General features: G+C 45.0%; 1 protein-coding gene across 8 annotated transcripts in view; it reads right to left on the bottom strand.

Moving 5' to 3' along the window:
- Window positions 1–13190, bottom strand: part of Adarb1 (adenosine deaminase RNA specific B1) — a 122344-nt gene that overhangs the window by 52713 nt on the left and 56441 nt on the right. For 2 of the 8 annotated variants that reach the window (XM_021630935.2, XM_021630937.2), the window contains one exon: window positions 12464–12636. The exons of 2 other annotated variants lie outside the window; for them this stretch is intronic. Coding sequence is in view for 3 of the 6 variants with exons in the window: in XM_021630940.2 (XP_021486615.2) it covers window positions 1826–1970 (145 nt within the window). In the remaining 3 variants the exon portion in view is untranslated. Of the gene's footprint in view, window positions 1–1825; window positions 1977–12463; window positions 12637–13190 lie in introns of those variants that run through there. 4 more of the 8 variants (XM_021630934.2, XM_060369301.1, XM_021630940.2 and 1 more) reach the window with 3 other exon arrangements.

The following is a 13190-nucleotide window of genomic DNA, read 5'->3' as shown; positions in this document are numbered from 1 at the left end:
ATGCAGGAGGGAGGGAGAAAAAAAATAGCTGAAATTGTATTGTTGCCACAGTTAAACAAGGAGCTTGCCACTATAGTTTCACCACAGAACTAGATTTTAAGAAGCATGCGTTATCCCAGTCTTAGAATAAACATAATTCATTAGACACGATCTGTAGCCCCATAAAGTATTTCAAAAGTAACACTTCCAATCTTAAATAACTTTGGTAAACTCAATGTCTAGTCTTCACAGCCTCCATTGTTTTAAAGGTGTTTCTATTAGTTTCAAAGACACATTACAAACCACCAAGAGCAAGCGCCACCACACACAGTCATGCTGCTCAGTAACTGAAAATGAGCTTACTTAGAAGCACAGCCAGGAGCAAAGTCCCGACCTGTACAGGCCTAACTGCTGCTGTGTGATACTGTGCTCTTTAAGATGCTAGCCTGAAGAAGACAGCCTCGCAGCAGAGCTTTTCCTGCAGATGACACAGGTTCAGAGGACTTGAGGAGGATGCCCTGAACTGGGACTGCAATGAGTCCAAAGAATGAGGTCAGAATTGGGCTTGGGTGACCCAACATTCTCCCAGCTAGATGGCTCCTGCTGACGGTCTGCAGAACAAGTGGCATTTCTAAACTGCATTATTGGACCAGCACTTCCCATAGTTTTGCTTTTGTGTTCCTGACTGGTATCATACTTCCCCTTTAAAAACCTAACTGAAGATACAAAGGCCAGTAGGATTGGATCTAAGGTGAGAGTAAGTGGGTAATAAACTAGCTTTTTTGAGCCTCTCTTTGTTCTATTCATATAGTAGTAAAAATAGCACATGTGCTTAGCCCACAAGGATATAGGGACCATGATGTCCTCCTAACATTCTATTAAGTAAGTCAGTTTTCATTACACTGAACAAACTACAAAGACTGCTGGCTCTAAAATTAATTTCTTCCTCCCTCTTTAAAAACTATAGTTCATTTATTTCCGGAGGAATGATTGCTGGCTACAGACCTTGCCGTAGTGACAGGTCCTGTCCTAATCTTACTAGTTGGTAGTCCTACAGCAATGTGTAGGAAAGAGGAGGCAGGGGCAGTGAGCCATGTAACACAGCCAGCTGTTCCCAACTAGAAGCGGTTTTTCACTGGGACATTTTCTAATATTTCCAATTATATGAAGACAGTAACTGTTGACAGCTTATATCGAATGTTTTCCCTCCACAAGCCAACAGTTTACAATTTTTATAGTAGTGGACACTGTGCCTGTGCCCTTGAGGGTACACGATGTTTTTACTACTATAAAAACTTTTGAGTTTTATTTTTTAAAAAACAAAAACTATGGATTTTAATGCCTTAAAACACTGAGTGGAATTAAGTACTGAAATAAGCAGGGTGTTGACTGTGAAGGATTTCTCCCTGCTTCTGCAGAAGGGAAATACTTCCACAGTGACAGCTACGGTCTTGCCCTCTCAGCATAATATGCAAATTTAAGGCAAAAAGGCACTAATGAAGAGTGGCAGCAAAAGGCAGATGTTAAGAATTATCTCTCCAGAGAAAAGCCTTGTAATGCTAAAGCTTCAAACTTCCACAGCTTCACAAACATCCTTCCAAAAGTACCCTGCAGACTGAAACTCAAAAGACCTCTGCTCACAACAAGCACATTTTCAAAGCTTCCTTTGTCAGCATACCCTATCAAAATCCTTAAAGTATCAACCAAAGAGAGGTATTAAAATCAACATTGAAGCAGACAAGTGACCAGCACCAGCAAGGTTGAGCCACAGGAAGCCCACCCCAGGAAGCCCACCCCAGAAGACATTACTGTGGCATGCAAACTCCACCTGTGCCGGAGTAATTACCTTTTCTCTCAGAGCGCTTCTTGCGCCTCCTTTTATACCGACGCCCTACGATGCTGAAGAAGGCACCTGCGGTCAAAGTCCCCAAGCCCAGCGATGCCATACGGACCGATGAGTGGCTGCCAGCCCCTGCTAGTGCTAAGCTCATTCTGCACTCCTTGGTCGCTCAGCAATAACACAGAGCATCATTTCAATGTGCAAAGCAGAGGCTGAGGCGACAGCCACCCCTGCCGGCAGGATACAAGTGACTGACTGCTCCTCTGTCTCAGGCTCATTCATCAAGCCTCAGAATTAGGCAGAATTGGGTTGAATGGAACCCAAACACACAATGATTTCTTCACACAGCACCCAGAAAGTGACATGTGACAGTTAACCCTCCAATTCCAGCACAAAGCACTAGATACGAAGAAGTGCAGTACCTACAAACCTTTCTGCAAAAACAGTCTCCTACAGCAAACATCAAAGTCCTATTTTAACAAAAACTCCTAAATTATGAATAAAAGCACCAATAAAAGAATAGTTTGTAAAATAAAAGAGCAGGAGGAAAAAAAGAAAACAAAAATGGGCTTCTGCAAAGCACAATGCAGAGGGTGAGCAAGGGAGATAACAGAAGTCACAAGCATGCCAGTGAATAGTGAGGTTGGCCCAGGAGAGTACCCAGGACAAGACCACTTTCAGACAGTCTCTCTGGTGCCTCCTCTTCTCTTCATTCATGTGTTTGGGACCAATGCTGACCTAGTTCCTTTAAGAGTGTAGATCATGGTCAGGTGGGTGCTCAAGGATTTGGGAATACACTAGCTCCTTTGTGTTTTCCATCATGCCTAGGGGACTAGCATACAAAGCCAGCCTAGCCTAGGACAGTACTCCGACCAGCAGACCCATACCCCACAAACATGTATACACGAATACATGCGTGTTCGTATACTTATACATACACAAGTCAGACACCATACATGCATGTGTAGGCTTGTACATGCATACATAGACTACACATAAAAGATGTACAGGTACACACACACGTATACATGCATACCACATAACACATGGCACCTTTGTCACTCAGGTTCCAACAGTAACAATCCCCACAGCCCTAAAACTGCTTCAGACAGACAGACTCCAGGGAGACTTGTCACTACACCTCAGTCCTGGGTTTCTAAACAAAGAAATCCATGAAATGCTACTGTCAGGAGAATTAACAACATGGAGGATGTGAGTAGAGAAAACACACGTGTCAGTTCTCTCCTGCTACCGTGCATAGCATAACAGAAACTTTCACCAACAATGCTCAGCACCCATTTTACGACTGGTCATTTTCAAAGTGAATGGGTTAGTGGGAACCTTCTGAGTGTGCAAGACATGCTCCATGCAAGCCTTACCTTCCACTCTCACTGGCAACTAGATGAACACTGGATAACAGAGTTACCAATAACTTTAAATTTATGCAAAACTGTTCATATGACCTAACAAATTTAAATTATTTAAGGATTTTAACAAATTAAGTTATCTTATAACCTTTACAAAATATTTAAAAATGTGAAAAATCCTATATTACTTAAACATATAACACTCTGTAGAAATATGTGCAAATTTTATACACCTTCAATTGTATATTTTATTTTTTTAATCCTGTAGATCAAGATCCCATATACTTCTGGAAAGGGCCAGACAGTAAGACAGTAAGGCTGTATGTATGTCTCTGTTGCATTATTTGGTTTTGTTTTTATCTTCAAAACTCTCTTAAAATGTATAAACATAGGCTATGGCCTAGCTGCCAACACTCATTTAGGTTACTGCTATCAACAAAAACATCATGTCTTGATCCACTATTCATTCCAACAGGCACATGTGTTTACAACTCAACTCAGGCATCTCTGCTATTTTGCCAACTTTCAGTCACAAAAACTCCTCTTTCCTCATGTTCTTTCCATTGTGAAGACATATTTTTCAACAGAATCGCCGTATCAGTAGAACACTGACTAAGTGCTTTAAAAATCTAAGCAGGGTATGTTGCCTTCACTGCACGCTTATTTCAAACCTCCACCCTGCTACAGCAGGTCCATGCCAGGGATAGATGCTGCAGACTACAGGCCTGGGGTGGCCAGGGCGGCAGCAGCTGTCCTGGAGATGTCCCTGTTGCTGGCTCATGTACAGGCATGGTGAAGTCTAAGCTTATGCATGATCCATGTCCTCAGCAGAGCAGGCAGAAATGCTTTGGGAGACACTTCCAAGATGGGGGGGAGGGGAGAATACCCTTTAAGAAACCCAAGAACCAAGAAGCCCTTTGCAAAGGTGAGGCTGAACCTGTAGTGGCCTGTGTTAGCACAAGTGAGTTAGTGTCTTCTGTGGTCTGCTTTGAAAGGACTCTTCTAGCTGAAGCAATGCTTTAGAACTTATCCTGAGAACCATGCAGAATCTACATTTCTATCCTACGGTGGAAAGGCAAGAGGATGGGATGTAAAGAGACAAGGCTGGTAGCAGTCATTGTTGTAAAGCAGGGAAAAGGAATGAAGAAAGAGCAGCAGAGAAAAAAGGATGCAAGCTTTTAGGCCAGGCCTGAGGTGGGCAGCAGGGGAGAGAAGCATGCTTCCTAGGAGAGGACCAGAACCAGAGGAGGCAGAGCTCAGCTCCTGAGAGGGAGCTGCAGTAAGCAGCTGACACAGGCAGAAGCCAGCACTGTTCCTACTCCCTGAACTGTTAGGGACCAGAACAAGAGGTTACCACAGAGCTGATACTCTTCAGCCCAGGCAGGAAGGCAGTGGCCACCTTGTCACATTTTGTCTTTCCAATACACACATTAACTGGCTCCTAATGATCCAGGCTGATAAGACCAACTACTGCCCTGCCCCACATTTTCTGGCTAAGACCTGTCATAGAAATTTCAAAATTTGGATCCCCCACCCCCCGTAGCTACACGAGCAGATGATAGTTGAGTTTCCACTATTATACTATGAATACTTGAGCATGGTTGGTCTGAAACTGTATGTAGTTCAAGCTGGCTTCAGACTTGCTATGTAGCCAAAGCTGGCAGTGAACTCCTGATTCTCCTGCTTTTGCCTCCGAAGTGCTGGGACTGCAGGCAGCTACTAACACACCTAGTCTCCTTCTGCTTTTTATTGCTTCTGCCACAATTGCCAACTCTCTAGCCTCTTTTACGGGGTTATAGTTATTATTATAACACTAATATGGCATAATCATATATTACTAACTGGGTACACATTTTCACTAGTTGTGCTAGCTAGTTTTATGTCAACTTGACACAAGCTAGAGTCATCTGAAAGGAGGGAACCTCAGCTGAGAAAATGTAAGCAGGCAAACCTGAAGGGCATTTTCTCAGTTGGTAATTGATGGGGATTGGCTCAGCCCATTGTGGATAGTGTCAAACCTCAGCTGATATTCTTGGATTCTGTAAGAAAGTAGGCTGAGCAAGGAGGCATGGAGAGGAAGCCAGTGAGCAGCGCTTTTCCATCCTGCCTCCAGATTCTTGCCTATTTGAGTTCTTGCCCTGACTGCCTTTGATAATGAATTATGATATGGAAATTTAAGTGAACCCCCCCTAAAATTCTACGCTTTTAAGAGTTTAAGTTACAAACTCTGAGTGAGTTATTCATTAACTGTTTAAATAAAGTCAGTATGTGAGAAAATGTAACATTCTTCAATATAATATTTGAAAAAAAAGTTTAGATTTCTATGTGTGTATGTGTGTACGCGTGTGTGCGCCTGGTGCCCTTAGAGGGCAAAGGTAATCAAATACCCTGGATCTGTATGATTGTGAGTCACCCAGTGTGTGATGGGAACAAAACTGGGTCCTCTGCAATCACTAAGCCATCTATCTAGCTCTTCTCCCATATAATATTAAAATACCTCAAAAGTGTGTGTTAATAAGAAAACCAGCTAATTATCCTTTATCTAACTCATATTTATTGGATGCCTACCAAGCCTAGGATGAGACACTTGAGAGAAATCAGGAGAACGCATGGCTGCTTTTGTGAAACCTACAGTCAAAAAAAAAAAAATAAATAAGGACAAGGATGTACAGGAATATGAGACAACTAGTGACATAGCATTCCCTGTGTATGATAGAAAGATTCCTGGGTGGTCAGCATGGGATAAGGTTTATCCACTCTGATAAGATCATAGGGAAGTGGACCTCAGGCTGGTGGGGAGAGCTGGCCATGAGCATCAAGCATGCATATTCTGCAGGCAGTGCCCAGGGGCAGGTAGGCACTGGCCTAACAGTCAAACAGCTAGCCAGAGATAAAAGAAGGCTCAGCATGTGGGACTTCCTAGGGAAAGTGGCAGGCACTCAACAGAGGGGCCTGAAGTGGAACTGTTACCATGAGTTTTCATCTGGTTCTGACCTACTTTTAAGAATGCTGGAGGCTGGCAGGGAGCAGTTGGGGGTAAGGCTCCACACAGGAATTCAAGTCAGGACTCAGGGACAGCAATGAAAGGAGGAGGAAAGAAGCATCCCATGGTGCTCAGAAGTATGGCCATGGGCTTCCTGGACAGGAGCGTGGGATCCAAAAGGAGTGTAAAACTCAGAAAGACCACAGGGCAAAGGATCAGGATCTGGGTGTCTGCAGATCCACAGGAGGACCCAGTTAGGCAGTGTCTGAGTCTGGAATCAAGAGGAAAGCCTACACTGGAGACACGTGGTTGGAACTCATCTGCAGAGGTGAGCACAGATTATGAGCACAGACTGGTCTAGATTAACGAGGGCCAGGCAGAGCCTGAAAAAGTACTGGAGGCTAGATGGAGGTGAGAGGGTGAAGTGAGGTAGGGGTAGGGCAGGGAGTACCCCAGTGATCCTCACTCTCACTACCAGTCCCTTTTTGGATCAGCTCAGTTAAATCTCACCAAATCTCAATAAGGAGGCTTTGGAATGCCTGTGTGAGGGGAACCAGACACCCATCAACTGCTTTACAGCCATTCATGCCATGATTGTTTAAATGGAGCTGTGCAGTCCACAATCTGCCTAGGTGCATGCATCACTGTGGTACAGTACCCAGTCAAAGGCTCATCCACCATCAGTGGGACAGGCTTGTGCACAAGTGCTCACTTTCCTGCTTCCCCAAGTCTTCACCTGTCAATCATAGACGGTGGCCATGGGACAAATCCTGGTTTAACCTGTGAGTGCAAACCTGCTCAGCAGGCATGTCCCAGTTCAGCAGCTCTCGGGCTGTCAGGGACAATGCTGCACTGAGGAGCCTGCTGATGCTGGCCCAGCAGCCGCTGAGGCCCTGCACTGGCTGAGGTGCAGAGTCACACCAGCATGCCAACCTTGAGACTCAGGCTCTGCATTTAACAACACTGTCCAACGATAGCAGAAGTACAACAGCTCTGAGTTTACTTTTTAATACACCACAATTCTTATAAAAATAACACCACACACACACACACACACACACACACACACACACACACACCCTTCTTTGGGACAGCAAGTCCATACTTTCCATGATAAAAAGGAGGGAGTGTAACTGAGTCTACTTGCTATGCCCCTGCATTGACTCAACAAAGAGCTTTGCTCTTCTTGTGGAAGGCCTGCTCTCTCTGTAGTGATCCTACAGCACCACCTGCTGTCCAAAAGAGGCCACTCATGAGAACTGCTCTGAGGTTAGGGCAGATCATACCCAATCTGGAAGCTACACCTGTCAGATATTTCCTTCAGACAGGGTATGCTGAGGTCAGGATGAACCAGGATGAACCAATACCAGTGTTGGGACATGAACACTGACTGCAGAGAGCAAGAGAATGTTGTCTCTCCCTTGGTGGCAGTGTGCATTTTGTGGAATAGGTAAAAACAAATCTTTCTAAATCTTTCCTCGGACTTGTGCCCTACCCTAGGCACTTGCACAGGCCTTCACAGTTCCACTCTCTCTCTCTCTCTGACTTCTAGGTTGCTGATGACCTGCTGTCTCACCCTACGCCTGTTTAGATGTCCACCCCTTGCAACCTGTCAAATCACCTATTCAGATTCCTGCTCCGGATTCCACTTCCTGCTGCTGGCAAAGCCTTGCCAACTTTGTCCTGTGGCTCACATCTCTGCCTAAGGCCGCCATACTTGAGAGCAGGGAGGAATCTGGCTTGACCTTATCCTTTGTACAGTCACCCTCTCTCTGTGTGGTCAATGGGCCTTGACTGTCACTGGCCACAAAAGCCTGACAATTCTAGGAAGCCACAGAAAGACCACATACAGTTCACTTCATGTCAGAGCCTAAGAAAGAAAGAAGGTCAATGGCCATGGTGGACAGCTCCCTGGCCATAGCTGTTGTGGGTGAAGGTGATATCCAGGGCCTGCAGTATTCTAAGTTCTGCCAGCTATCTCTCAGAAGAAAGGTTTTCAGTGTCATACAGTGATGTGGTAAAGGTACATTGATGGATCTCCACAGGCCCCTGCCCATGGGACCCTGCTGGAGCCCATAAGTATATGCAGGCCCCTCTACATACCAGTCCCAAGGAATCCTGCAGTTATTTAGTGAAGAGGAAATGACAGCCAGCTTCTACAAGCCAGCTACTATCCAGCTACATCTTGGCATTCCCCACACATCATCCAAGGACAATCTTGAAAACTCAAGAGCACTGACGGACAAACTGGGAGTACAACCACTTAGAAACTTCAAACTTGCAGTTCTTTAAAACAAGTTTTACTTAGACAACTTAAAAACTTTTAAAATGAAAGCAATTTCAGACCACTGACCTAATCATTTCACAACTACAACCACCTTGCCCAGCCACAGATAAAGCCAAGGATGCATCCTCTTCTGCTTCAGCACAGACTAGCTTTGCCAAAGGATCCCAAGGACTGAATCCAGGGTGACCTGTGCCTTCTGGGTAGCACTGGCTCCTTATCAGGGGCCACACCACAGTCTCGGCCCTCCTTGCACAGCAGGCAGTTTGTTGTTTCCCACTCCCATGTAGGCCCCATAGTCCTACCCAACTCTCCCTGCAGTTCGGCCCATGCATAGGGCAGGCACATTTGTTGGATAAACAAACGAATGAATACACAGTGTAAAAAGAAACTTTTTAGAACTGGGACTCCTAGGGTGACAGCCACCAAAAGCCAACAGTGTACTTGAAAGTAGCAACTCTGTATTTCTTCCCTGAATCCAGGGTATGTTCCGTTTTCTCAGCTCAGGCCCTATAAGGAGAGACTATTTAGGACAAACACATTTCGAAGAAAGGACCCCTGCCCCCCCCCTTTTAGATCACAGTCAGAAACTACAGAGCTTATCTATGCATCACCAGAGGCTACAGCATGCTAGGAAGCAGAGCCAGGCCACTGAGACCAGGGCAGTACTTTCATAGAATATGCTGGCAAGGCTGTTCACCAGTCCATCTATGAGCAGGAGAAGGAGGGTAGCCTTGGCTCCTTTTCAACATGGAGTGGGTGGATTGTACCCCTCCTGGCTCCAGCCCTACACATAGGGGCCTCCGTGAGACTTGCCATGGGACAGCAACTGCCCTGGTTTCATGCTGGGAGGTTTGGAGAGGAGTTGTGGGTGCTTAGCTCTTTAGGATGGTGTTCAGCTTCATTCCAACTCTATCAACAAGAACCACCTGAGAACATAGGGCAGCAGTTTCCACATGGCCTCCATGAGGGTCTACAGAGCTCCCAGGCCCCCTGGGGCCACGCCACGCTTGCCACTGGCTTCCATCAGACTAGCATGACTATTACTTTTTCCAACTTAGTAAACTCGAAGGTGTGGCCAGCAATTCCTTAGCTCCAGAGGCCTTTCTAGTCCCCTGCCTTCCTCTCTTGGAGCTTCCCTCCCACCATCTGGTGGCTGCAGTGAGCCTGCCTCTTCCAGCTTACTCATTAGCAGCTACCTGCACCAAGTTAGTAAGTCTGATCTTTCCTCTGATGTCCCTGGGTTCCCAAAATGACTCTTTTTTTTTTTCTGCCTTCAATGGCTGTTTTTATTCAGTTACTGAGTCTTGTGAGATGACTGGCTCTTGTCTCTGCCTGCGATGGGCGGTGTTCCCACATTACTCATAGTCCCACAGTGGGTCCAAGGAGCAACAGGCACAGGTCAAGGCTTTTGCTTGGGTGGCTGATGGGCACAGAAAGCATAAGGAGATAGTATGGTTCCATCACGGAAAGCCTGGTAAGGATATACTTAATGGGTTTAGCTCCTAGTTACAGATAGAATGGCAAATAGATGATTTTAAAATGGAGATGACAGAAACCGCTGGAAAAGTTATCCGAGCTCCCTGTAAAGCAGCAATACAGGCAGCAATGAATTCTCTGTCCTATGCAGCTCTTCCAATCTGCTAGGGTAGATGAAGACCTTCTGTAAACAAGGGTGACTTAAAAAGGCTGGGAGGGAATGCACTATTCTCTTGAGGGACTCTCACAACAGTTTGTTTTTGTGCCCCAAATGGTGATTTCTTCTACTTGGTAAGCAAGTAACCAGCTCCTAAGCTGGCAGTGCCTCTGATCCAGTGCAGTCCTGAAACTGTCTGCACAAAGTATCAGTTCCAGTGGCTGAGGGTGCTGTCCCCAGGACAGTGCCATTTTAGGCAGAGTCTCAAACCCAGGCCTCTGGAACTTCTGACTGGCTGATTCCAAGTCAGAGTTATCACAATTACTCCTCAGAGAGGCTCCCAGAACTCAGAGAAATACTTTACTCATACTTAACAGTTGCTTTTTTATTTTTATTTTATATGTATGAGTGTTTTGCCTGCATTTATGTCTATGTACCATGTATGAGCCTGGTGCCTACTGAGGCCAGAAGACATTGGCTGCCCTGGAACTGGAGTTATAGATAGTTAGATGTTTATATTAGATCTTTACCACGTGTTTCAGCAATGCACACAAGACTGCACCACCCCAACAAGAACCGCAGTATTTGATACCTCTGCCACCAGTAATCTCTGAGCTATACACCACTTCTTAAGGACCGAGCCAAGGCAGCACAGCCACCCTTCCAGCACTAAATGCAAAGCTCTCAGGACAGGGCCATGCTTGTCTGAGGAGGGTACCTGTGATAAAGTAGTAGACTTGGTGAGCAGGAACTATTTTAGTCAAAAGCGTACATGTTTATTTTCTCAAACCAGATGGGGAAAACAAAATCAAAACACCAAACTGTTGACAAGATTAGTTTACATCATCTGAAATAAAAAACAATTCACAATTTCTATACTGCTCCTGGCACTTATTCACAAAGAGCCAGTAGGAGGAGACACGTTCCACAATGCTGATTCCAGCTTTTAGCTTTGCTTTCTCAGCACATTCTTCACCTACCCCCTTGTGGCCTGGTTTTCTTGTATTTCTTTAAGAACAATTTATTTGTGCAAAGGATATAAATAACTCATCTTGCTGTTTCACATACATGACAGAATCAATGCAATGCCTTATTTCTGTGCATGTTAAAAATAGGTGATAATTAGTTGAGCTCAAAGTAGCAGCAAGAACCCTTAGTCTCAGACTCAGTTCAGCTCTGGGATCCTCAGTGTCTCTCAGAAAATGTTGGTTACAGAGAAGCTGTCTTCACATACGAATGGAGCTTAAAGAGGAGTTATCAGCGAAAATAAAACTCTACCTCCTATTGGCACATCAACTGTGAAGGTAATTGTAATTTTGTTCTCCACCTCTGCTTGCCCATATTCCACAAAAGGAAAAGATCAGCATCAGTGTAGATTACACAGAATCTGTTTCAAAGCTCTCCGTTTCTTCCTGGGACCTTTGTGGGCACAGAAATAACAGATAGGACCTTTCCAGGCACAAATTCAAAGTCCAGTGGTCAGAAGCGAGCCCACTGCTGTTGCCTGAATATGGTGATCTCCAGGGGGTGTGAGCTGTTCTGCTTTGCCCACGTGTACAACCTCAGTAACTTCGCCTACTCCCTTGACCCTAACTGCTCTCCAGCTCAGTGGATGGCTCACACTGGAGCTGCCACACAGGTGCAGGGTCCTGTTGGTGCCCTTTGACATCAGCCTGTGAGAAAGCAGTGAAGCCAGGAACATGCTAGGACTACATGCACAGAGCGTCTTCCAGGGCCTCAGCCCTCCCATCTTTCCTTACTACCACACGTGGTTAAGAAACATTTAACCTTCATGTTCTAGAATACGGCCATAACTGAGTTACCCTTTATAGTAGCATTTTGGGGGCTTCAGCACCCCAATGGGAAGGAGAAGATGCTAACTTAACTGACAATCATAAAAACTAAACACCAAAGAAATTCAAGGGTAAAAATAAAAGTGATAAATGGGGTAAGAGGCTTTCATGAGACTTTGCCTAGTACCGGCTACAAAGCACTGGCTTTACCAACAGTGATGAAGTCAGTCAGCCTCAAGGACGGTTGGAGGGATGCGAGGTCTAAAGAAGATCTGTGATTTTGTTCTTCCCACCTCCTGCCTGCCCATGTTCCACAGAAAGACCATGAGTAAACTCTGGGTAACAATCTGTGCTGGGAATTACTCAGAAAAATGCATTTCAAAGGCAAGCCAAAGGACTTAATTAAACTTTTTTTCTTTTTTTAAAGACAGGGCTTTGCTACATATCCCAGGCTGACCCTGAACTTTTAATCTTCCTATCGCAGCCTCCTGAGGGCTTGGAATTCAGGCCTCTGCCACCCCACCTGGCACAAAAGTCATCTTTGGTCAGATTTTCTGAGATTTTAAAAAGGTCTTACATACCTTGAAATTTGTTTAGTTTTTATTTTAGCTCAAATCCTGAGGCAAAACTCCTTCAGGGCAAGCAAAGTGAGATCATAGCTCAGCAGTACCGAATCAGCAGTGTGATGTACCAGGCTGATGTGTTTCCTTAGCCACACCTTGACTTCTCCATGCCAGGCTTGACACACTGCACTCTGTAATAAAAGATTCAATTACTTGACACTTAGTTAACTCACTGTTAAAGACTTTCCACCACCCTAGGAATGAACGCTAACAATATTCCTGATTGATGGCTGCCTCCCCAGAGCTGAGATTACAGGTCAACACTCTGAATTTTAAAGGCTTCTTCCTACATATAAGCTTATATCATTTTAAGCATGTTCTTATGAATTTTTAAAGGAGACACACAGTAACCAGCCAGGCCTTGGTTTGCTTGCCCACCACTGGTCAGTGCACATGTTATGCCCACACTTAAATCTTGCTGGCCCAAAAGAATACTGTAACAAAACGTCATGGTTAGAAAAGAACCAGGCCTCAGGTAAAATTTGTTGTCTTTAAAATAAAATATGAACATCCATTATGCATGCAAATACATGTGTGTGAGTACAGACACAGAAACACACGTGCCCAGCCCTTCACTCTGCCCTGGTGAGTACCTTGCTTCAGGAGGCTGAGGAGTGTGAAACAACAGCTACAGCCAATTTCTCCTCATTTCTAACTAGTGAACTAATTTCTAACTGCTAAGGGT

This window comes from Meriones unguiculatus, chromosome 16 (genome assembly GCF_030254825.1).
Source record: "Meriones unguiculatus strain TT.TT164.6M chromosome 16, Bangor_MerUng_6.1, whole genome shotgun sequence".
NCBI classification, from domain to species: Eukaryota; Metazoa; Chordata; class Mammalia; order Rodentia; family Muridae; genus Meriones; species Meriones unguiculatus.
Note: the sequence above shows the minus strand (reverse complement) of the source record. Positions and strands in the feature narration are given on the sequence as shown.